Source organism: Pseudorca crassidens, chromosome 1 (genome assembly GCF_039906515.1).
Source record: "Pseudorca crassidens isolate mPseCra1 chromosome 1, mPseCra1.hap1, whole genome shotgun sequence".
In the NCBI taxonomy this organism is placed as follows: Eukaryota; Metazoa; Chordata; class Mammalia; order Artiodactyla; family Delphinidae; genus Pseudorca; species Pseudorca crassidens.
The window spans coordinates 79046332-79073071 of record NC_090296.1 but is presented as its reverse complement, the minus strand read 5'-3'; the positions used below and the strand labels follow the sequence as shown (position 1 = coordinate 79073071).

At 38.2% G+C, this 26740-nt stretch overlaps 1 protein-coding gene across 3 annotated transcripts in view; it reads left to right on the top strand.

Moving 5' to 3' along the window:
* Positions 1-26740, top strand: part of AQR (aquarius intron-binding spliceosomal factor) — a 142805-nt gene that overhangs the window by 93248 nt on the left and 22817 nt on the right. Inside the window, exons 33-36 of one of the 3 annotated variants that reach the window (XM_067742373.1) lie at positions 2814-2988; positions 6288-6401; positions 9104-9466; positions 19244-20531. In XM_067742373.1, the coding sequence (XP_067598474.1) occupies positions 2814-2988; positions 6288-6401; positions 9104-9418 (604 nt within the window). In that variant the 3' untranslated portion in view covers positions 9419-9466; positions 19244-20531. Of the gene's footprint in view, positions 1-2813; positions 2989-6287; positions 6402-9103; positions 9649-19243; positions 20532-26740 lie in introns of those variants that run through there. The other 2 variants (XR_010944538.1, XM_067742371.1) reach the window with 2 other exon arrangements.

The following is a 26740-nucleotide window of genomic DNA, read 5'->3' as shown; positions in this document are numbered from 1 at the left end:
AGGACACTGTGGAGCTGTTTAGAAGCTAGAGTAGTGAGACATTTCTGGTTCCTTTTCCAACATTCATTGTTCTTGTCCCTACTGACTTGAATAGCCCAGCTACAAATAGAAATGCTTGTGACTTGTTCAGAGCAAAGCAGTGAAACTGTAACTTTCCTGCGTTGTCTCCTTGTAGGGGCTCTATCAGAGTGATGGCTTGTTGTTTAACAGTGCTGTTTCTGTCCAGCCATCTTCTGGGGACTGTGAAAGGTGGTAGTTCTCATTGCCCTGGTTTCAAGATACAGCTCCAAGGAACCCTGGCTTTTCATGCTGCCACCCTTTGCTTTTTTTCCCTGGTAGTTTGTTATGTTTATAGTGTTTGCTCATTCATTTAACAGATGTTCTTAGATCCTTTCATTATTTGGCAATGTGATGGGTTCTTGATATATAGTAGTAAATCTAACATTCATTATCTCTGTCCGCATGGAGCTTAGAATCCAGTGGAGGAGACATTAAACATGTCCTTGGAAAATACCTACATTTGATTCTGCAGAAGATTTTAGTCTAATTCTCCTCATGTACAGTGGAGATCGAGCTTAGTAGAGCCACTTAACTGTCCTACAGTACTAAGGACTGGAGGGAAAAGTTCCTCAGAGGAACAGGTTCATTGTCACTGCTCTGCCTAGAGATAGAGCCTTCTGGATGAGAAAGGGAGAACTGAATATCATAATACAGGGATTACCATGAAAACAACAGCTTAGGTCACCTCCTTCCACCATGCCCTCCCCACCTTTTTCCCTGACAACATTGTTTTAACAGTGTTTTTATTAAGTTTATAATACTTAGGTGAGAACTCATGCTAAGTATTTCCAGCATTGTATATCCAGTTACTAGTTTTGGAACCACCCACCTATAGCATGACCCCTCGGGCTTCTAAGGGATGTGGAGGAAGTAAAAACAATTTGGCCTGCAGTGACCTAGAAGGTGACATTTCCTTCGTGAATCCAGGGTGTCACAAGTGTAGAAATTCCTCAAAGCTACTGCGAATGGGTATGCTTTCTCCTCATACCTAAATGAACTTCTCTTAGTTTGGGTTGCTGGGAGGTGGGGATACCCCCTCAACATAACTGCTATTATATATGATGTTGCACAGTCCCTCCTGATAAGGGAAACTAGATCCTTATCAAGGCCATAAAACACAATAGAAAATGAGGCTGAATTAGAGATATTCCCCAAATATCTTGCATTATGCAGAGACAAAGAAAAGCCATTTGATAAATATTCCAATTCCCGATTCTCTGTCTGGTTATTATATGATCTTTGTAACATTTGACCTCTGTAACACTCTTTAACACTTTCTTTCAGGAGTTAGGGATGACTGTACCAGATTTTATTATTATTCATGAAAGTCTTCTCTTTTGTAGAATACTGGCAAATTTAAATAGCCATCTGAGCATCTCAAGAAAACAAGCTGTCCTCTGTATTTGAAACCAAAACTATATTTTCTTACTAAAACACATTCTAACTAATAGTGAAGTGAAATTAAACTTACATAGCCACTCCTTTATAATTTTTTTTTCCTTTTACACACAGCCACTCTTTTGTAATTTTTTTTTTCTTTTTTACATGGTCCTTGTTGGTTATCTGTTTTAAATATAGCAGTGTGTACCTGTCAATCCCAAACTCCCAATCTATCCCTCCCCACCCCACTTCCCCCCTGGTAACCATAAGTTCATTCTCTAAGTCTGTTTCTGTTTTGGAAATAAGTTCATTTGATTCAAGTAAATTCAGATAAAGTTTTAAGAACGTATTCTTTCTGAAAGATAAAGAAAGCTGCTATCATTCATCAGATAGACAGCTACATGTATAGCTGGCTCATGCATTTTGGCATTTTTATTACTGTTTATGTGAACACTGGGACCTAGTATAGTCCAGCCATTGGGCGTAGGTACTAGAGTAAATGCATGAATAAGAGATGGTATTATTATGTTATATCATTCGTCATACTGTATTTCTGTTTGTATTTGTAATTATTATTATAAATAAGTATAAAACAGTATGATAAGAGTTATCTAGGAAGTAAAATTTGACCCATTAACTTTGACAGAGCATGGGAATTTGGTAGGTGAAATGGAGCAAGGGCTGGTTTGAATTGACTCAATGGTGGTGATACAGTAAATTGGTAACTGACAACCGAACTGTATCGTAATACTAGTATAGCAACTTACATCTTTTTAATCAGTCATTGGTTATTTTGTGATTCTCCCCACCCTCTCCCCGCAAAAATAACATAGAAGTTGGTAATAAAGCATTAACTTCTTACTTGGTTAACTAGTTACATAACATTGATTAACTTAATGTTTATTCTCTTAAATTTTTAAGAAGCTTAACTCTTTTTTTTAATTGTTTTTTTTCCTTTAAATAAAAGAAATGCTGCTGTGGAGGAATAGAAGGGAAAGGATGGAACGATACAATGGGGTGGGGCCATGTGCAGCCTTGAGTGTCAGGCTCTGAGGTCTGGACACAGTCCTATAGCTATGAGGTTCTCAATCTTTTGTGGACTGATTATTAAACAGGCACATTGCTGATGAGAGGTCTGGGGCAGAGGCTAGGTGTCTTCAGGTTTAACACACTCTCCAGGTGCTTCCTAGCCAAGGGCTGCAGACACACCTGGAGGCAATACCAAGGAACAGAAGGTTTGGAAAGTGGTGCTCTAGGCAGTATTGCCACAGCTTAACAGGAATATTTAGTGGAATATGTTTTAAAAATAAAAGGCTGCATAAATATGTTACTAATCTTGATATATTTTAATTCATTTTATTTGTTTCTCAAAGGGATGTCCGTCGCTTAGTGGTGGCCATGTCTAGAGCCAGACTTGGACTTTATATCTTCGCCAGAGTATCCCTCTTCCAAAACTGTTTTGAACTAACTCCAGCTTTCAGCCAGCTCACAGCCCGCCCACTTCATTTGCATATAATTCCAACAGAACCTTTCCCAACCAGTAGAAAGGTAAGCCTACAGGTGACCACATTAGCAAAGAGCATCATCACATAAATCATCTGAACACTGGTTTAGAGTGCTCCTTACACTAAGGAACTGAATTAATATTTTCTATGTAAAAATAATACCAGCTAACATTTACTGAGTACTCACCACATATCAGGCAACTTCTCTGATCCAGTCTCCAACATATGGAAAATGGGGTTAATAAAACCTATTGAACAGGTTACTAATAGGAAATAAAATAATGTATGTCAAAGCTAATAGCCTGATACATGGTGAGTACTCAATAAATGTTACATTACATACATGATCTCATTTCATCTCAGTAACAGCCCTGTTCAATAGGTTTTCTTATTAACCTCACTTTCCATATGTTGGAAACTGGGGCTCCGAGAAGTTAAGTAGTTAAGCCACACATCTGAGTAGATGGAGAGTCCAAGATTTAAAAACCCAGACAGCCTGACTCCAGAGTCCATGTTAATCATCATCATACTATACTGCCTCTCTTCAGCTTTGTAAGGAGAACTTAACTAATTACTTGATAACAGAGTAATAACTGGTTTAACTCTTGGAGAACCCTCAAGAAGCTTGCATTCTGAGGGAAGGTGTCAGGGAATAGCACAAACACTTAACTCAGAAGTGCCACTCTCTCCTCATCCCTGCTACCCATCTCCTATCTCCCCTTCTTTCTTCCCTTTCCCACCCTCAGCTCCCAGAGGTAACATTATCCCTTCAGTTTCTGGCTTAGCCTTACTTTTGCACAAAGGAGCAGGTAACTTTATTTTCTTACGTTGTTTTCTTTCTTACATGAAGGTCAGCATACTATAGACTTTTGGGCTTTGTGTTTTTCATTTAATGAAATGTCTTGGAGGTCCACTGAATTTTAAATAAAACTGTCTTAAATGTTCACAGTATATTTCTTTTCCCCACCTCTCTTTTTTTTATTTTTAAAAATTTTTTTTTATTTTTTCATTTTTTGGCCTCACTTGTGTGGCTTGCAGGATTAGTTCCCTGACCAGGGATTGAACCCAGGCCCTCGGCAATGAGAGCATAGAGTCCTAACCACTGGACTGCCAGGGAATTCCACCCACCCCTCTTTAAAAAAAATAATAAAGTTAAATTCTGTGTGTTTGTTTTGTAATAATGTTAAGAACTTTTTTTTAATTGTTTTTTTTCCTTTAAATAAAAGAAATGCTGCTGTGGAGGAATAGAAGGGAAAGGATGGAACGATACAATGGGGTGGGGCCATGTGCAGCCTTGAGTGTCAGGCTCTGAGGTCTGGACACAGTCCTATAGCTATGAGGTTCTCAATCTTTTGTGGACTGATTATTAAACAGGCACATTGCTGATGAGAGGTCTGGGGCAGAGGCTAGGTGTCTTCAGGTTTAACACACTCTCCAGGTGCTTCCTAGCCAAGGGCTGCAGACACACCTGGAGGCAATACCAAGGAACAGAAGGTTTGGAAAGTGGTGCTCTGGGCAGTACCATGGACTCAAGCCCTGGGGGCTGAGGGCTGGGAGCATCTCCCCATCCTCTGCTCAGGAGACAGTGTGAGGGGTGAGGAGGACTGCGCAGCCCTGAATCTCAGGAGAGGCTGCTCCCAGCAAAGCCGCCAGAAAATATGCAAATACAAACAAACAGAAAGACTTCCATGCTTTAAAGGCAATATTCTGTAGTTGTAACAGCATGGCAGTCTTTGCACACAGAAGTTGTGACCGTTACAGGAAGTGACCACCGTCCAAAGAACACCTGCTTATGTGCAATACCGCCGTCCTGCTTAATTCTGAGAAATGCTATTTAATGTACTAAATATTTCTAACTTTATGTGCTTTAAATAATTTGTCACTTTAAGGTGAAATCCTTTTTCTTGATATGTTTTTTACCTCTATGATTTTCTGAATTGTACAGTAAGATAGGATGAGACTTTATAAAAATTTTACAATTGACTTTAAATAGGAAAGTTCTTAATCTTTATTCTCAGGTGGTTTAGAAGAAGTGCACATTTTCTGTTTTCTTCATTTGCTTTACCACTTTACCTACACCGATAGAGTGGTGTTTCTCGGGTTGTTGTCAGAAGCTACTGCATCAGAATCACCTCGTTCTCCCTCAGACCTACTGAATCGAAATCACTGGGGGGCTACAGCCCAGGCCTCTGTTATTTAACACTTTCCCCACATGGTTCTGATGGGTACTACAAAATTTACACCTTAAACTACTATTTGCCAACATTTTTGACCATACGCTTTATTAGTAAAGAAAAAAAAATCTTGCCGGAATTCACTGGGGATCCAGTGGTTAGGACTTCATGCTTCCACAGCAGGGGGCACAGGTTTGATCCCTGGTTGGGGAACTAAGATCCCACAAGCAGCATGGCATGGCCAAAAAAAGAAAACTGGCAAATATTAACCCTCATGACTAACAGTCTATATATTAAGTAATAATAAATGATAGCTTCTTATTTTTTAGAAAAACATAAATGGGAAGAATAATTTTAATATTTTCTTTGTGAATAGTCTTGAGACTTGCCTTTGGAGCATATGTGGTATTGGAGACCACTACTTGAGACCATGTTGATGGTTTTTTTCTATTCAAATGATTGCTTATTTGTTATGAATTCTTCTACATTAGTTAGTAGACCAAGACTCATGTTTTACTTACCAACTTGAAATTATATTAAAAGCTAGTGACTCTTAGCTCTCTCCTCATCTCTGCCTTTTCTCAATTTAAATTGAATCACTTCTCTTCATGAAATCCTTATTCGACTCTAACACTTACATCTTAATGTCCTCTTACTGTTCTTATTTCCTCCAAACCCTAATAGTCAAATAGTGTTCATACGTAAGATGGAGACATGGGCTTCTGTTGAAGTGTTAGCTTTCAGTGTCTTTCACTCTATACTTAACTTTCTTTTTCTTTTTTTTTTAAATTTATTTTATTGATGTATAGTTGATTTACAATGCTGCGTTAGTTTCTGATGTACAGGAAGTGATTGAGTTATACAAATATACACTCTTTTTCATACTCTTTTCCATTATGGTTTATCACAGGATATTGAATATAGCTCCCTGTGCTATACAGTAGGACCTTGTTGTTTATCCATTCTATACATAATAGTTTGCATCTGCTAATCCCAAACTCCCAATCCATACCTCCCTTACCCACCCACCCCCACCCCACCGGCAACCACAAATCTGTTCTCTATGTCTCTGAGTCTGTTTCTGTCTCGTAGTTAAGTTCATTTGTGTCATATTTTAGATTTCCACATATAAGTGATTATACTTAACTTTCTTTTTGCCGTCTTCTAGAATGGAGAGAGACCATCTCATGAAGTACAGATAATAAAGAATATGCCCCAGATGGCAAACTTTGTATACAACATGTATATGCATTTGATACAGACCACACATCATTATCATCAGGTAAGTTTTCTCAAAATTGACTCTTATTTTTCTTGCTGGAGAATCTTCTCTGTTGCCGAATAAATCTTTAACATATTTGATTCCTTGCAGGAAACCAGCTAAACCAAAGTAGATTACTGTTCATGTAACATCCATATTTTAAAAACATCTTTTGTAGATATAATTTGGCATACAATAAATTCCACATATCTAAAGTATACAGTTTGATATGTTCTGATATTTGTATATATCCATGAAACCATCACCATAATCGAGATGATGAACATATCCATTATCCCCAAAAGTCTTCCACGTACACCTTGATAATCCCTCTCCTCCCTCACCAGTTCCTTTTCCACCTTCTCCAGGAAACCAAGGATCTACTTTATGTCACAATAGATTAGTCGCCATTTTTTAGACATTTATGTAAATAGACTCATACAGCATGTACTCTTTTTTCCTACTTTTATTCAGCATTATTTTGATATTCATTTATGTTTCAGAATGTATCAGTAGTCCTTTTCCTTTTATTGCTGAATAAGTAATCCATTATACAGATTACCAAGTTTACCCATTCATCCAGTGATGGACATTTGGGTTGTTTCCAATTTTGGCTGCTACAAATAAAGCTACTATGAACGTTCTCCTACAAGTCTTTGTACTTTCTCTCGGGTAAATTTCTAGGAGTGGAATGGTTGGATAGTATGGTAAGTATGTATTCAACTTCTTTTAAGAAACTGCCCACCTGTCTTACAAAGTGGTTGTACATTTTATATTCCCACCAGCAATGTATGAGAGCTCACACACACTTACTATGTTTGGTCTTTTTATTTTAGCATTCCGGTAGGTGTGTAATGGTCTCGTTGTGGTTTTAATTGGCACTTCTCTAATAACAATTGATATTGAACATCTTTTCATGTGATTATTTACCATCTGCATATCTTTGAGGATGTGTCTGTTTAGGCCTCTCACTCACTTTTTTGGGTTGTATTATTGAGTTTTGAGAGTTTTAAAATTTATTCTGACTACAAGTTCCTCCTCAGATGTTTGTTTTATGAATATTTTCTCCTAGTCTGTGACCTGTGTTTTCATTTTTAAGTGTCTTTCAAAAAACAGTTTTAAATTTTGACAAAGTCCCAGTGTATCAAGTTGTTCTTCTGTGATTCATGCTTTTTATGTTGTAAAAGAACTTAGCCTGACCCAAAATTACAGGGATTTTTTCCCCCAATGTTTTCTTCTAGAAGTTGTATAGTTTAATTTGCTATTTAGAGGTATGCTACATTGTGGGTTAATTTTTTTTATATGGTGCAAGGTAAGGTTGCATTTTACTCATTTGCATGTGGATATCCAGTTGTTTCAGCACCATTTCCTGAAAAGGCTATCTTTTCCCTCTGTTGACTTGCCTTGTCATTTTTTTTTTTTTTTTGAGATTAAAAAAGCAGTTTTTCAAATTGAGATATAATTGACATATAATTTTAGTTTCAGGTATATAAAATAATGATTTGCTATTTCTATATATTACAAAACAATCACCACAATAAATCTGATTAACATCCTTCACCACACAGAGTTACACTTTTTTTTTTTCTTATTTTGAGAACTTTTAGGATCTCACCTTGTTTTAGTAGAAAAATCAATTGGCCACGTGTGTGAGAGTCTACTTCTGGGCTTTCTATTCTGTTCTGTTGATCTTTGCATCTTTCCTTTTTGCCTTTACTACACTACCTTTATTAGAGTTTCTTTATCGTAAATCTTGAAATGAGATAATGTGAGTCCTTCAGTTTTGTTATGTTTCAAAATGGTTTTGGCTGTTCTAGTTCCTTTGCTTTTCTGTATAAATTTTAGAATCAGCTTGTCTATTTCAACCCCCAGGAAAAGCATGTTGAGGTTTTGATTAGGATTTTGGAGTATTACTGCTTAGGATCAATTTGGGGAAATTAACATCTTAACAATATTGAGTCTTCTTTCCATGAATATGGTATCTCTCTCCACTTCTTTAGGTCTTCTTTGAATTCTCTCCTCAGTGTTTGGCAGTTTTCAGCATACAGGCTTTATACATATGTTGTTAGTTTTATTGCTAAGTATTTCACATTTTGTGCTGCCATTGTGAATACTACTTTAAAATTTTTTCAGTTTCCAACAAGAGAAACAGTTCCTGAAGAGAGAAGCCCAGCTTTAGCTCCAGACTGCCATGGGGTAAAAGGGAAGCCAGGCATATAGAGCTGCTCCAGTGTTCTGGTTAAGTGGGACAGGAGCCTTGTGCCCTGCTGCTCTCTCCCTTCCGTGGCCTTGTCTCAAGGCTTGGTTCCTTCTCACCCCTCACAGGGCCCCTTGATTGAAGTCGGTCCTTTCTTGAGTTGGTGTGGCAGTCAGTCCTAATCAGCCACTGTTTTTCCAGAGTGTTACAATAAATTCCTTTGCTAAAAAATTTAATAGCTTTTGATATTGTTTTTCTCCCTGAGGATGTAATGTATGATCTCATCATTATTATCTGATATCTAGGCAGGCATATTCCATGGAGTCAGTAAAACTTAGGCCATTATCATCAGAGTTGTTACATCTGTAATATAACATGGCCAGCAGTGTTTTGGAGAATTCTACAGTGACAGTATCAATTAGGAAGATAATGTGAGAACTTAACTTTATAAGCCAGTGTCTTTTTATTTGGATTCTTTGATGTCTTCCCTCTCTCTCTCTTTCTTTTTTTTTTTTTTTCTCTTTAGACTTTATTACAGCTACCACCTGCTATGCTAGAAGAAGGTGAAGAAGTTCAAAGTCAGGAAACAGAATTGGAAACAGAAGAAGAGGCCACGCCTGCTCAAGCTGACATTGTACCTAGTCTAACAGATGCCAGCTCCAGTCAAGAAACCTCAGCCTCTCAGACTGAGACCATCCCCAGTCACACAGGAGACAGCTCCAGTTCAGAGGCCATCCCTACTGAATCCGAGATCACTGCTACTGTGGCAGAACCTGTAGCTGTACCAGCGGAGAATAACACCCCTCAAGATGCCACATCCGCCCCCAGAGAAACCAAGTAGCCAAACTGTAGCCCTTCTTAGGGAGGACATTTCATTTATAAAGTCTAGGTAAAGTTACCTTTTGTATTTTACATATTCTTCTGCCATTTTAATGGCACTAATTAATATTCAGTCCTTATTTTTGTTAGCTGATCTCAATGTTTGTCTTCTGGTATATATGAAAAAAGAATGTGTGTGAACAACTCCAACTTTATTTGTTCAGTCAGAAGAATAAATAACCATTCCTTTGATATTTTGATTATTAAATAACTATATCTATAATCATACCTACATTAAAAGAATTTTCTACAGAGTAATAGTTCACATTTTTAGTGAACTTTGCTAAAGAAAAGGACAAAATATACTGGAATTAACTACAAATGACTTCAAGCAAGTGTCCAAATTGGGGAGGAAATCATTTCTTCTACCATAATGTAAGATGCTCAAGTCATGTTTCTTTCTATCCCTCCTTTCTTTGCTGTCTTCCTTGATGGAAAGGTGTCAACACCATAGGATATAAGTTGCTCCGATCCATTAAAGAAGACATGCATTTCCTTCCCCCAAATCTCAGAATGTGTAAAATCACCTAGAATGTCTCTTTATTTTGGGGGCCACTCCAGGCCTAATGAATCAGAATCTCAGGGTTAGAGCCTAGGAACCTGCATTTTTATTTTTGCAGGTGCTACACAATTAATGTTTCAGTTGCTGGCCGAATGATATCAGATAAGGTTGGTGAGGCTGGGCCAAGATTTGTCATTCATCTAAGCAAGAAGGATCTGGCAGATCCATTTGGGCAGGAACAAAGGTCCAGGGTCCGGGCAGTGAAAATCAGTGCACTTAATTAATTCCTGTATTCAGGATGGATTTCTTCCAATGCAGAGCTTCTGAGTTTTCTGCCCTGTTTAGTTCTCTTGATAGATAACCAGCCATAAGGAGACCTTAAGGTAAAATGTGCTCCAGATTTGGGAGGGCATCTGTACTAGGGCCTTGCTACTCAGGTGTGGTTTGCAAATCAGCAGCATCAGTGTTGCATTGAAATTTGCTAGAAATGCAAAAGTTTGGGCTGTACCCCAGATCTGTTAAATCTCAATCCGCATTACAGCAAAGTCCCCAGGTGATTCAAATGCACTTTGTAGTTTTAGGAGCGCTGTACTGAGATTACTGTGCCGTCCTCACATCAGTGAGAGGTTGAATGGTGATCCTATGATGGTAGAGTTTACAGTGAGTATGACTGTTTTCTGACAATGGACCTCTGCTTATAAGGTCCCTGGGCATGGTGACCAGAGAAGAGATGAATGTATGTATGTGGGAAGGGTCAACTTGTCCACTAGTTCTCTTCCGCATTCCCACATCTGCTAGAGTGGCTAAGGGGAGCATTTCCCCAAATCTAGTGCATCTACCTTTAGGCTTGACCATGTCCAACGAACTTTTGAAGAATTAAGCAAGAATTGCACACTGCCAGTGACCAGACCAGTGCTTCTCATCTTGATATTTTGAAGCAATGATGAATTCATAAGGAAATTAAACCCAGAATGTCAAGTCAGTGATGTTTTTGAGTGACTAATGTTGGCTTAAGTTTACCAGTCTGTGGTGGGTAAAATTTAGACTCCTGTCTTACAGTGCTTCTTGCAGCATCAACAATTGTGTCGGGTGGGGAAGGGGACGATGAAAGTGATGGGATAATAAGGGGAGTGAAATGCCAAGGAAACGAATGTAGGAAGCCTAGGTCTGTTTGTTATCAGTTAGGATGGAGCCAAATGGTCTGTTACATAATTTCTCTGAGTGTAAGAATTTGAAAGCAGGTGTCATGGGCATCTGTATGAGGACTTGCACTCAGAATTATGTTCATCTGTGAATATATAGTATCAGGCTAAGCAAGAGGGAAAGAAGCTTTACCATATTACTGTCTTTCCTGGAAAAGATTGATTTTTCCCTCTGCCCTTTGGAGGAAATGACTCATGAGACCTGCAACCAAAGTAAAGCAAAACTGTTGTGCTGCTTTCTCCTTAAATAAACCATTTTCCTAACACTGTATATCACTCTGTCTAGCTGGGTGGCTGAACGTTTTTCTTTGCAGCTTGGTTTTCTATCACACTAAAAAGAAAATTTTAACTGCAAGATGAATAACTCCTTTGCCTCTGTCAAATTAAGAAAGGGATGATGAAAGTGGGACTTGCATTATTTTAAATTGTTTATTCACTGGAAAGGCCAGTGAACTGCAGTTGACTATAGAATTGTGGAATTTTTAAAGGAACTTAAGAGATCTTTTCTAAACTTAAATAATGAGGAAACTGAATCAGATGGTCTTAACCAGGGTGGCAACTGTGGGAGACTGGGGTAGAATCCAATCTATAGTCCAGGGCAGTTTTGTGCCTTTTTTTTTTAATCAACCACACATGAGTAATTGCTTCATAAATTCAAAATTTTTCCATTTAATTTGGGATTACTACAGACACAGGTATTCTAGCCAGGTGACCATTTCAGATTAGTGTTCCCATTGCTCTCCATCCTGTTTTTCATATCTGAATATGTCGTGATTTTGGAGTTTATTTTTAAAAGCAGACCAAAAAGTCACATGCCAAGAGAAAGAGCATGAAATGAAGCAATTCAAGTATTTAGACTTTTTTTCACAAAATGCTGAGTTAAGAAAGTACATTACCAGCAGTTGGGAATAAATAGCTCTATTGATTTGGGCAAATGAATGAGAAGATCTAAATATTATCAGGTCTCTTGAAGTTAGTGCGATGATAAAAGTTGATATTTTGCTAGATGCTGAGAGAAATGGTATACATGGGCCATTTGTGCTCCTATAAAAAATGAAGTTTTTATGATCAGTGGACAACATGATATTGTAAAACAGACTTTGGACCCATCCAGACCTGACTCAAATTTTACGTAATTTGCTCATCACATCAGCATTTGGTTTGACCTTGACAGGTGTTATAACCTCTGTAAGTCACAGTTTTATCTACAAAATGGGGAAACAATCTGTTTGTTTGTTAATGGGGTAATGATTATGAAAACATCTGGCACCTGGTTGCTTGGTAAATACCAGTCCCACCCTCTGCATTTTCCCCCAAATCTTTGAGACAGTGTAGGATATTGCCAGCCAGTCCTCTGACTTGGGTGCATAGCTATGCCCCTATCCAGGGAGTATGGAGGAGGATTAAGAAGGGAACACGTGGTGGCAGTTGACCTTTGAAGATCAAGGGTCAAATTTACTGATTGGAAACCTCGAAATCAGCCTATGGCAGCATTGAGGATGGTCTCTGCTGAAATAAAAATTTCTAGCAGAACAGCATACCCAGATGGAGATAGTAGGTACCATTGTGCTTGGGATATATTGGTAACGTCAATTCTGTATCCTGTACTCCCCCACCCCGAGATCATCTATATTGTTGCACTTACCTAGCTTGAATGTGCTTTTTCCTTTTTATCTTGTACTCACATGGTATTTTAGAGGTGTTTCTTCAATTAAAATAAGATAAAAAAGATTTTTTAAAGAACGCTGACCCTTTTGCATGCACCAGAAGAGCAGTTAAAAACAAGCAGTGCCTTGCTTCCTGTGAAAAATGCTTGGCAGTTAGCCTTTGTAATTATGAAGCAATCATGTTAATAGATGTTTAAGAATAATACAACTGGAGCTGTACAGAGCCAAGGATGGAAATGAGCACATGAGACCATTTTTTCTTTATCCATTGCTATTCTTCAGTGCCCGAGAAGGGGTTTTAATTCAGCGGTAACCAGAAGCTTTGGACACTTTTTTTCTTCATAGGGACAACCCTGAGCTCAGTCCCCTGGAGCATGACTCAGAATGCAGCACAGTTACTGCTGACTGCCACCTTTATTGCCAACTCTACCTTTTGGCTTACACTTATTTCATTAGCTACTTAAACTTCTGCACTTTCATATAAAAGATGGCTAATCCCAGTATTTCTCAACATATGTTACAAAACCACCCGTCTTCAAAAATACTTTGAAAAACATGTTCCATGGTCAAATAAGTTTGAGGAACACAATTAATTATCATTCCCCATTTGCAGAATAACAATGCATTGTTAGCTAATTAAAGGTTCTTTCCTGCAGGAAAAAATCATGTTAACTTTGTTTAATCTAGCATTTGATTATCGCAAGCTTATTTGACCATAGAACTCTTTCTTTTTCTTTTTTTTTTTTTTTAAATAAGACATTCTAAAGAACTAGTTCCTCAGAACAGTTTGGGAGCCAGTATTTTTACATTAGCAAGTGAACTTTGATTCCCCCTTAGAAAATTAAGGGGATAAGAATATACCAGCTCCAATATGCTACTTTGTCATAAGGATTATTTTGAGCTGAAGGCAGTTGACAAACAGCAGATGCAAGAAGTATTCTCTGTCCTTGTGCTTCTGCCTAAAAGCAGGGCATAAATTTCCCTTTGTAAAGATGACATAAATTTCCATTTGTAAAGGTATCCTCTCTCTCCTGTACCAGGAAGAAGACAACAACCCTTATCATGGGACACAGAGATGATGCTGTGAAATGAGTCTGCATAAACAAACCTTACTAAAATGACCCTTATCTTCCATTAATTTCCCCGTGTATTTACTTGCCCACAATCTACCACCCCTAAAAGCCCAAACTCCCCCCCTTATTTTTTTGCCTATTTACTTCTCCATAATTTATTTTCCTTTGTTAAAATGATATATAAGCTTCAAAGCCTAACAGCTTTTGGGGGGAGTTTTTACTTTTCTGTGTAGCCCCCCTGGAAGTAAAGTTAAAAACATCAATTAAATTTGCATGCTGTTTCTCCTATTAATTTGTCTTTTGACAGTTTAATTCACAGGCCCCAGGTACAGACCTAAGAAGGTAAAGTCTTCCCTCCCCTACAAAAATAAGACTTTAATACATCGTTTTTCCATTAAGTAACCAGAGGCTAAAGTAGCACAGCTGAAGAAGAACGTAGAGGTGAAGTGATTTGGACAAAATACCGTATTATAGTGTAATTAACTTTTGAGTGTCACATGGTATTAATAGCAACATCCTGAAAATACAAATGAATAGAAGTTTGATCAATGTACCATGACATTCGTTCGTGTGAGCCTTCTAAGAAAAGGTCACTGAGCATTCTCTGTTTACATTTTAATTTTAGAGTCCAGGATTTCACACTAATCTTTTCTCATTTCTTACTGTGCAGTAAAAGGACAGTCCGTATTTCCAGTGTGTCTTGTTTTCTCAGTTCTCTAAATGTTTGTTTTCTTTAAAAGTCTGTTTCAAAAGGGGAAAAGATTTAGCGTGGTAAATAGGGGTGGACAAGAGATAATAGAAGAAAATTTAGGCAAATATGAAGAAAATTTCCTTAAAGAAAAATGTAAGATAAAGGACCCCAAAAGTTACCTTGCATAGGACATGTTGAATTGTCTCTTGGTTGATCTCCAGAGATAATGGTCCCCACCATCCTCTCTCTATCTTTGACTTACGTCGTACATTGACCCAACACTCTTCTTGCAGTAAATCTAAGTGCAAGAACCTCAATGGTAACTGCTTCTCCTTGGAAGATACCTTGTTTAATATAAATGGCTCTTTTGAGAAACTGATTTTATTGACCTTTTTAAAAAAGTCAAGAGTTCTTGATAGGAAGTGGTCGTATAAAATACCTTTTTCTACTCTCATTCATTGGTTCATTTTGAGGGGAGTTTTCTTCTGGTTTTTAGTTCAGTTATTTACAATAAATGTGGTTACTGTATTATGGTATTTTCATTACCCATTTTCTTCTAGTAGCACTTTCCAGTGCTGATTTCTTCTAATCCCAGACTTCCCCAAGAATAGTAGTGGAACAAGAATAGAGCTAGTTAATTTGCATTTTATTTTGCTGGTTGACTACTTTTCACAGAAGTGAATTGAATTAAAAATAGTAAAAAGTTGGGGATTCCCTGGTGGCGCAGTGGTTGGGAGTCCCCCTGCCGATGCACGGGACACTGGTTCGTGCCCCAGTCCGGGAGGATCCCACATGCCGCGGAGCAGCTGGGCCTGTGAGCCATGGCTGCTGAGCTTGCGAGTCCAGAGCCTGTGCTCTGCAATGGGAGAGGCCACAACAGTGAGAGGCCCGCGTACTGCAAAAAAAAAAAAAAATAGTAAAAAGTTGGAAGGTGTCTTTGAAACTATCTAATTCTTGTGCATTCATGGACTGAGTACCTACTGTATGTCAGGCAACAATGCCATAGTTCATAGGTGAGAACACTGAGGCATGGGGTGGTTTGCCTAGGACACTATGGTTCGTTGAACTGGGACCAGAACCACCATCTGACATTCAGGCAAATTCCTTACCTTGCTGTTCTTTAAACTTATTTGCTTGAAACAAATCCAAGTAGAAGGAGCAACACTTAATATTTCACAGATGAGTAAGGCAAGCCTACTAAACAATTCCTCTCAGGTTTAGAATACCAGAGAGGAGACCAGGTTGCCAAAATCAGGATAGGAAATAAGAGGTCTATGAAAAAATATGCTTTAATGTTACAGTGCTTATACTTACAGGTGAAAGCCAAATTAATACTTGTTTTGGATTGAAAAAGGTATGAGAAACATATAATGGGGAGGGGCTATAGTAAGTAGTATTTAAGTGCCAAAATGTGAATTATCCTAATGCTGTTTTAGTTTTGGGCAAAGTCAGAACAGTTTAAATAACAACAGTTTTAAACGAATGTAATATATGATAAGGGAAAAGTTAGAATTTACCAAGACCTGTACTTTAAATTGCCATTATAGGCAAACCTCAGAGCTATTGTGGGTTCATTCCAGACCGCTGCAATAAATTGAATATCACAATAAAGAGAGTCACACTAATTTTTCAGTTTCCCAGTGCATATAAAAGTTATTTTTATACTATATTGTAGTCTATTAAGTATGCTAAATAGTATTATATCTAAAAAGGCATACATACCTTAATTTAAAAATACGTTATTGCAAAAAGAAAAATGCTAACCATCATCTGAGCCTTCAGCGAGTCATAATCTTCTTGCAGTAATAACATGCAGGATCACAGATCACCATAATAAATATAACAATAATGAAAAAGTTTGAAATATTGTAAGAATTACCAAAATGTGACACAGAGACACAAAGTGAGTAAATGCCCATGGGGAAGTGTTGCTGATAGACTTACTTGACACAAGGTTGCTTCAAACCTTCAATTTGTTAAAAACATAGTATCTACAAAACAATAAAGTGAAGTGCAATAAAATGAGGAATGCCTGGTTCAGCCTTCCAGTTTAACTCTACCTGCCGCAAACCCAACGTTAGCACATTTGGGAGCTGAAAAGAACATCTGTGTGAGCTAAAGTTCCCAGGAGCAAACGTCTGTTTCTAAAACAACTCAAAGCAAGACGCTCTTATGCAATTACAGAAATCAGTTGCGGTTTTTTAGAGGTCGCCATTGCAACTCTTGGTCTAGTTGGGCTCATTAAATGAATGGGCTCATCTGAGCAAGTAGAGAATGTGTTTCCTCTGCAGAAATACAGTCGTAGCTTTGGTGAAAAGACTCATGAATGTCAACTGTCATTGACACGTGAGAAATTAAATTGGTCAAGTGGTTCTCTTAAATTGACATGGTACTATGAGTATTGGGCATGGGTAGTTTGGCCTGCTTTTGAGCTACATAAAAATGGAATCGTACAAAATGTACTTTTTTTTGTCTGCCTTCTCACATAGATTGTAATAACATGAGGTAGGAATCAAGATTAACTGAGCACTATTTATTAGATCATTCTTTCTCTCAACACTATACTGTAATCTTTGTCATAAATCAAGTAATTGTATATGTGTGGGTCTGTTTCTGGAATTGTTCCATTGGTAGAGTTTTCTTGTGCCAACATTTAACTGTTTTAATTACTGTAGCTTTACATTAAACCTTGACATCTGGTTGTGTATTCTCCCTTAGCTATATTCTTCAAGATATTGGCCACTCTTAATCTGTGTATACACTTTAGAATCTTCCTGTCAATTCTAAAAAAAAGCGAAAAAAAACTTGCTTGGATTTTTATTGGGATTGTATTGATTCTATAGGTCAATTTGGAGGAAAACTGATGTCTTCATCATTTAGGAATATGGTGTTTCTTTCCATTTACTTAAGCATTCTTCAATCTCAATAATGTTTTGTAGTTTTCTAGATAAAGGTTTTGGCCGTCTTTTGTTAAATTTATTCATATTTGATTTTTTATACTACTATAAATGGTACTTTTAAAACTATATTTTATTATGTTTTGTCATTATTTGTTACTGGTATATAGAGATACAGTATCTTTCTTGTATGTTGCCCTGGTATGTAGCGATCTTGTTGAATTCACTTATTATAATATGACAGTAGATTATTTTGGGTTATCTACATACATAATTATGTCATCTGTGAATAATGGTAGTTTTATTTCTTCTTCTTTGATCATTATACTTCTTATTTCCTTTTTAATCTCTGTGCCTTTTACTTCCCTTTTCTGCTTATTGGCTTATTGAAGACCTCCAGTACAGTGTTGAATGGAGGCAATCAAAATGAGTATCTTTGTTTCCCCCGAATCTTAGGGACAAAGCTTTTAATATTTCACCTATTGCTGTAGGTCTTTGTGATACCCTGTATCAGATTTTAAGAGTTTCCGTCTATGCCTAATTTGCCAAGTGTTGTTGTTGTCATTGTTTTTAACATGAATGGATGTTGAAATCTCTATACAAATACTTTTTCAGTGTATCCTCAACATGATTATATGCTTTTTCTCCTTTATTCTGTTAATGTGGTGAATTGCATTGGTTTATTTTTCAACCTTTTTTTTTCTTTTTTAATTTAGTTTTGGCTGTGTTGGGTCTTCGTTGCTGTGTGCGGGCTTTCTCTAATTGTGGCAAGCGGGGGCTGCTCTTCATTGTGGTGCGTGGGCTTCTCATTGCGGTCGCTTCTCGTTGTGGAGCACGGGCTCTAGGCGCGCAGGCTTCAGTAGATGTGGCACACAGGCTCAGCAGTTGTGGCTCGCGGGCTCTAGAGAGCAGGCTCAGTAGTTGTGGCGCACGTGGTTAGTTGCTCTGCGGCATGTGGGATCTTCCCAGACCAGGGCTCGAACCTGTGTCCCTTGCACTGGCAGGCAAATTCTAACCACCAGGGAAGTCCCTTGGTTTATTTTTCTATTGATTTTTTTTTTCTTCTCGTCATGGGCCAAAATTGCTACTCTTTACATGCCGAATAAATTTTTAGTTGAATACTGGAAATTACAAGTGCTATGTTGTTGAATGTTTGGATTTTGTTGTCTTCCTTTAAAGACTGTTGAAGCAGTCTTTATTAGCAGGCAGTGACTTGTGGGTATTAGTTGACCTTTTTGATGTTTGTTTTTAAGCTTTGTTACACAGGTATAGAGTACTTTACTCTAGGACTAGTTTAGCTCTTTCACTAAATTGTGACCTTTCTGTGGTCACTGCCCCAGGTGTTCAATGAGGTGTCTCTACTCGAGCTGGTAGAAATTTAAACCTTGATTTTCATCAAGGTGAGCTCTGGGAAATGTTTAGCTTATAGCTCCCAGGCAGTTGTTATTCAATTGACTTCATGGAGTTTCACACTGTGCATGTGCATGTATAGATTAGTATTCAGCCAAAGACTTGAGGGGACCCCTCTTCAGACTTCTGGAGTTCTTCCTATGCATAACTCTCTCCTTTCATAGACTCTGCCCCCAAATTCCACCCAGCTCAGCCTCCTCACGTTTTAGTTCCTAAAGTCAGTGAGACTGCTGGGCTTCTACTTAGGTTCTCCTTCCCTGTGCTGCCATTTGGAAATTACCTCTCAGCAAAAAGCCAGGGCAGTCACAGGGCTCACCTTGTTTTGTTGTGTTTCCTTTCTTTCAGGGATCAAAGACCTTTGCTGCCTGTTGTTCAACGTCTGAAAATAGTTGCTTCGTATATTTTGTCCAGTTTTCTAGTTGATTTTAGTGGGATGATGAGTTACTACTTCATGAGCAGAAGCAGAGGTTCTCACATTGATTGGTTTTTCAAATATTAAAGTGACCTCACATTCCTAATAATTTTAAAATAATTGCTGTATTAAGTTACTAATATTTTTATTAGGATTCTTGCATCTGTGAGAATTATAGAGATTGGTCTATAATTATTAAGATGATGATGATATTACTTTTATCAGATTGGGTATCAAGATTATGCTGACCTCATAAATTGAGTTGTAAGTATTCTCTCTTTCTTCTTTTAGTGGAAGAGATTTTGTAAAAGTGGTGTTATTTCTTTTTTTAGCATTTGGAACAATTTACCAGTGAAGTCATCTAAGCCTGGAGATTTCTTTGTGATGTTTTAAATTTCAGATTTAATTTATTGAATGGTATAAGACTATTCTGTTTCTTGTTGTGTTGGTTTTGGTAAGTTGTGTTTTTATAGGAATTTGTCCATTTAAGCTGAATTTTAAAATTTATATGGGCAAAAGTAATGTATAATAACTTTTCAGCACAGCTTTAGCTATATCGCGCACATCCCATATCATGTTTTCATTAACATCCAGTTCAAGATGTTTCCTAATTTCCATTGGGACTTTTTTAAACACATTTTTTCATTTTCTTTGAAAATGTTTTGGAACTTAATAGAGGTGGTGGTTACACAAACTTGTGAACGCACTAAATACCACTTAATTGTTCTCTTTAAAATGGTTAACTTTATGTTATGTGAATTTCACCTCAATTTTTTAAAAAAAAAAACAAGAATGCCTTTTAAGAAGTGGGTTTCTTAATTTCCAAGCATTTGGGCATCTTTCTTATCTTTTTGTTATTAACTTCTAGCTTTGTTCCACCACGGTCAGAGAACGTACTCTGTATGATGAAAATCCCTTGAAATTTGTCAGGACTTTTACGGTACATGTTTCACATGCACTTGAAAAGATTGTGTATTCTGTAGAAGTTAGGTACCATCATATGTATATACACACACATATAAATTAGTGTTATAAATTGTTAATTATTTTGTTCAAATCCCTTATATTCTCACTTTTTGTCTGCTTGTTCTATCAGTTACTGAGAGAGGTGTGTTTTTAAAAAAATCTGAGTGTGTTATAGGCTTATTTCTTCTTTTAGTTCTATCAAGTTTTGCTTGGTGTATTTTGAGACCATGTTATTAAAAGCATACAAACATAGAATTATTATACCTTCTTGATGGATGGATTTTTTCAGTTATTTAGAAATGTGTCTCTTTAAGTCTAGATATGCTTCTGGCCTTGAAGCACTACCTTGTCTAACATTAATATAGCTATACCAGCTTTCATTTGGTTGCTTTCTGTATGGCATATTTTTTTCCATTCTCCTACTTGAACTTTCTAGGTCCTTATATTTAGGGTTTTCCTGTTGTAAGGAACATATCCTTAGGTTTAGGATTTGATTTTACCTATTTATAAGTAATACGTTGAAGACACAAGACTTCTGGGTGAGAAGCAAAAGACTGCATCACTCACAGAACAGCAAGCAGCATGGGCATCAGCATGGTTGTTTGCATCAGTTCCTCTTGCTTCCCGAGTCCCACAGAGGTGACCTGGAGGGCCCTAACGCGTCCCTGCATAGTCATGGGTTGTGTTATAGGAGAGGAACACTGGGGAATCCCCCACTTTTACAGTAAGCAGCAAGCAAACCTGTTTGTTGTCCTCACCCCTCAAGGTTTCTTGCTGCAAACTCAGCCCTCTTGGGAAATGACCTGAGTGAAGAGCAGCCTTGTATTCTTGACACACCCACCAAGAGCGTGTTGGGATACTCTGTGAGCTTATTTATTTCTCCTTGTAATTCTGTCAATTTTTGTATGATGTATTTTGAGACTATTTTATTAAAAGTATACATATTTAGAATCATTATACCTTCCTGATCAGCAGACTTCTTTATCATGAAAAAAATGTCCCTCTTTAACTCTAGTAATGCTCCTTGCCTTAAAGTCTACCTTCCCTTATATTAGTTTTAACTACACCAGTTTTCCTTGGGTTAGATTTTTCATGCTGTATCTTTTTCCATCCTTACTCAGTCTTTCTGTGTCCTTATATTTAATTTTTTTCTTTTGTAAGCAACATGTATAATTAATATAACCTTTGTCTTTAGAGTAGATCATTTTAATTTTATATAATTTAAAAATTTTTATTTTATAATTATATAAAATTATATTTTTATTTTATATAATTATAAAATTATATAAATTATATTTGGATTTATTTTAACCATTTTACTCTCCTGTGTTTTATGTTCACTTTTCTCATCTTTCTTGCCTTTCTTTGGATATATAAAGTATTCGTTATTATTTTATTTTTCCCATTCTTTTAGTTTGTAAATAACACCTTTTTTTGGGGGGGGGGCCACACTGCTCAGCTTGTGGGATCTTAGTTCCCCAACCAGGGATTGAACCCGGGTCCTTGGCAGTGAAATCACCAAGTCCTAACCACTGGACCCCCAGGGAATTCCCAATAATACATTCTTTTACCTGTTATCTTCAAAAGACAGCAGGCATTCTTGACTTATTACAGTCTACTAAGAATTAATACCTGTTCCACCTCTCACATGATACTAAGACTTTGTAATACTGATTTTATTCAACCCCTCCTACTTTGTGTTATTATTCTTATACATTTTATTTCTACATAAATTTTTGTAGAAATTTTTCTACACTCCAATAAAAACATTATTATTGTTTTGCAAGTTAATATTTATTTTGATTAACCCATACATTTACCCTTTCCATTGCTCTTCTTTCCTTCATATATCTTTATTTTTCATCTGGAAAATTTTCTTTCCTTATGAAGAGTTAAATCTGTTTAATATTTCCTTTAGTGTAAGTGTGCTACTGACAAATTTCTCTCAGTTTTTGTTTATCTATTTCACCTTTGTTTTTTGTTTTTTTTGCGGTACGTGGGCCTCTCACTGTTGTGGCCTCTCCCGCTGCGGGGCACAGGCTCCGGACGCGTAGGCCCAGCGTCCATGGCTCACGGGCCCAGCTGTGCCGCGGCATGTGGGATCCTCCTGGACCAGGGCACGAACCCGTGTCCCCTGCATCGGCAGGTGGACTCTCAACCACTGCGCCACCAGGGAATCCCTCACCTTTGTTTTTGAAGGATATTTTCCCATGTATCTAAACTGTCAATTATTTTCTTTGAGCACATAAAAAATGTCATTTTATTTTCTTCTACTTCCATCTCTCTTTGGAAAAGTCAGGTGTCAGTCTTTTGTTGCTTCTTTCAAAATGATATCTCTTTTCTCTAGCTGTTTTTTACAATTTCTAGCTTTGTTGTTGATTTTTAGCAGTTTGCCTTGCATGTGCCAGGGTGTGCGGTCTGGTTGTTTTCTACTCATCTACCTTCCACTCCACTAATCTTATCTTCTGCTCTGCTCTATTTGCTGTTAAAGCTACCTATTGAGTGCTACTATTAGTTTTTGCATTTTCCACCTCCATAATTTTCATTTTATTCTCTTTTAACAAATTCCATTTCTCCATCTTGTAATCTATTTTCTTGAACATATTAATCACAGTGGTTTCGGTGTGTTTGATAACTCCAGTATCTGGATTACCTGTCTATGTTTCTTTTGCCTGTTTTTCTCTCAATCCTGTTTCTTGCTATGCCTGGCAGTACTTTAATGAATGTCTGACATTGTATGTGAAACATTGCACGGGCTCTGGATGATGTTTTCTCCCTCCAGAGAGGATTTACCCTCTCCTGTCACAGGCAGCCTGGAGGCAGATCACCTCAATCCATTTGGGACCACACCTCAATCCAGTTGGGGCCACACCTCTCCCAGGCTGGTGTGCTGTCTTTGGGAAGGTCAGTCGAGTTCTGGCTCGCACTTATTCCTAGGGTGTAACCATCTAGACATCCCAGCTGAGGGCCTGAGATATTTGGGGGGGATCAGTCCTTTTGGGTAGGTTCCAAATTCAGTTTTTGTCTCCATAGCATTATGAAATTGCTAAATATTCTGCTTTGCTTTTTCAGCCACTTTCTGTTTGGCTCTAAGCCTCTTGCCTGCACAACTTAATCAGTAAATAACTTGAAGAAAACTTATGCTGATGTTGGGATCACATTTTTGCACCCCTCTTCTCTAGGATCTTGATTCTACATGTTCTAATTGCCGTGGCAGCTTCAAACTTCAATTTTTATCTTCCCAGCCCCATCAAATTACTGCTAACTTCTCAGCCATTTGCCCTGCACCGAGAATTGCCAAATGCCCTGTCTTATTCCATGTGGGTTGCTATAACAAAAATACCATAAACTGGGTGTCTTAAGCAGCAAACATTTATTTCTCACAGTTCTTTAGGAAGCCTAAGATCAAGGTGCTGGCAGATTTAGGTCAGGTGAGAGCCAACTCCCTGGTTCATAAAGGACCACCTTTTCTCTGTGACCACACACGTTGGAAAGAGGGCAAGAATGTTCTCTGGGGTCCCCTTTATAAGGACACTAATCCCATCCACGAAGGATCCACCCTCATAATTTAATTATTTCCTAAAGGCCACACCTCCAAATATCATCACATTGTGAGTTAGGATTTCAACGTAAGAATTTTGCGAGTATACCCATTCAGTCCATTGCATGCCCCTAGGGGTAAAGCAGTGTGCAAAAACTCAAGATCACCTCAATAAGTCGCCTCCCCTCAAGTCCTGGCTATCTCGGCAGGTTTCTAGTGCCTTCAGACAGATTTTTTTCTCAATTTCTATCCAGCTTTTTCAGTTGTTCTTGGTGAGGATTGGTCAGGCCATTCCATCACAGCTGGACTGGACCACATTTGAAAAACACTGATTTAATGCCTTTCTGTACCTATTTTGTACTGTCTCATTTCCCTTACTGAACTCTAAGTCTCTAGAGAATTACCATTAATCCTCGGGTTGATCAGACTCTGCCTCATTCCTGATACCACTGACTCTTCTTTTCATCAAGGAATGTTTAGACCCCACCTGCAGGTATAGCCTTATCCTTGACCTTTGACCAATCCTGGGACTCATTAGAAGAAGGTGAAAGAAAGACATGGAAGGCTAGCCCTGTGATCCACAGCTTCAGGTCACCCCTGCTACCAGATGGGCTCAGAGCATATTCACTAGACACGGGCAGTTCCAGGTTTTGGTGGGCCCAAAGTGTATACAAATTTAAGAGCCATATTTAAGAAAAAGGATGCAAAATTATGAACACAAAATTAGGTATAAGGCTTTGGAAGGGGCCATGCAAGAGAGGAGTCTTGAAACTTAACCTTCATTAGCTTCATACTAACTCTCTCTGGTGTTGGTTTAAATTTGGGGTCCTAGCTTTCTTTCTCCACCATATTTAAACCCCTATCTTAAGGAGCAACTACTCTAGAATTGTTTCTTTCACACAAGGTTTGGGGTTCTGACATGGAGTTGGGTTCTATTTCTTTACCTGGCCTATTTCCCTGAAAGTGGCTGGCAGGAAGGAGTGTCCTAAGGTCCTCCAGAAATAAGAACCATGGAGCCAGGAAAAGGAGGCTCAGAATCAATGAGAGACACTGAAGATAGACTTTCAGACAAAATATTAAAGATGTTTACTGAGTATTTACTATATGCTAAATACTGTGCTTTTAAATGCCTTCTCTCATTTAATTTTCTCAATAACCCTGAGGCTTTGGTATTACTTTGAAATCTCCACGGACGGTACAGGTGAGAAAACTTCTCTAAGCCTTATTTGTCCAAAGTAACAAAATTTATAAGTGAGAGAACTGGGATTTGAGCTTCGAGTCTAAAGTGCATCATTCTCTAAACTGTTTTCAGAATATAACCACAGAGGCCTTGCTCAGAGGGGGGTTGCATTGTCTGTGACGATACTGGAAACGTTGCTTTATGATGTGGAGTTCAGGACACGTTGGAAATCTACTTTTCTCTCTGTTTGCTGGAGATGATAATGTTTTGCTTATAACAGCCATAAAGTTTGCTTCAGGCAGGTCCTCTTCGGTTCAGTCACCATGGATATGAATTTATTTACATCATTTGTATTTAAGCATTTTTTAGTTATTTGTGAATCAAGTGTCAGAGAACTCTCCATTGCCATTTATTCCTAACTTGTACCATAGTGCGCTTAATTTAAAATATCATAGAGGGATACAGACTCATGATCATTTCATTATTAATTACCAGAAGAGTCAGTATTCCTCTAGCACCAGAAGAGAAACCCAACAAACACTATTTCATCTTAGCAGGATCTGGAGTCGTACTGCTGCCTTTTGTCAGCTCTGCTTATGTAACTGGGAAGAAGAGCACTTATCACTGTTCAACAGACTTTTTCTCAGACAGGGCCTGGGTGTGCAGCACCCTGCCAAGTTCCCCATTAGTTATGGAGAAAAGCCATTCGTATTCTGAAATTGCAAATCAGCGAGGCAATCACCACACAGAAATAGCCCCCATGAAAATACAGCAGTGCTATATTTGAATCCTTAATCATGTATATTTATAGACCTGAGTTTAGTTCTATTTGGAAATTTTCACATTATACAGTAACATTGTGATTACCCACATGCTCAGAGGGTGAAGGGGGATGGGATGTTTGATCCACTTAAATTTTTTGAGTAATGGGGAGTTAGTCACAAAGAACTTTTCTGTCTATCTTTTGCCGAATGCCTTTCAAAAATTGCTTTGGTAGGCTCATAAGGAGATCAGAAAGCCACCTATGAGGTACTGGGGGTAGGAGAAGTAGGGAAGTGTGTCCTCACCAGATTTGTCACTGACATATAGAAATCCACCATTAGAGATTCAGTTTTGTGGCTTAGGATCTGTTCGCACAGTGAGACGAAAAGTACTTGGGTTGGCCAACGCATTGCACATGTTAGTGTTTATTAGCACATTTCCTGAGAGAAGATTTGAAAAGATGTAGGGTACCTGAGGGCCTGTGGTACCTGGAGTTAGAGAGCAGTTCACCTATTTCCAAATGCTGCCCAGGGCCAGGCCTGTGGGTGACCGTCTGCCCTTCTTCAGGGAATACTCATCCCTGATCTGTGTGACTCAGATTCTGTGGGCTCCTCAGGCCTGCTCCTGTGACATTCACTGTCTTCCTGTGTCCTAGGCACTCATGCTGGTGAGGGAAGGCCCCACTGAGCAAATGCTGGAAGAGGGTGAGGCAGAGAGAATAGCAGTGGAAGGCCCTGACCCAGGACATGGCCCAGGTGTTTAAGACAGGTGTGGGGGGGGGAGGTGTTGCCAGGCAGACCTAAATTAGAAATCCCTAAAGGAGCTCCGCCACTCGCTCACTGGGTGACCCTGACCCACATCGCTTTAGTTTCCTCATCTGCATAATTGAGGTAAGAAGACTTTCCTTGAAGAGTTGTTATAAGGATTAAGTATGTGGAGATACAGGATTGACTAGTATAATGCCAGACCCGTAGTGGGAAC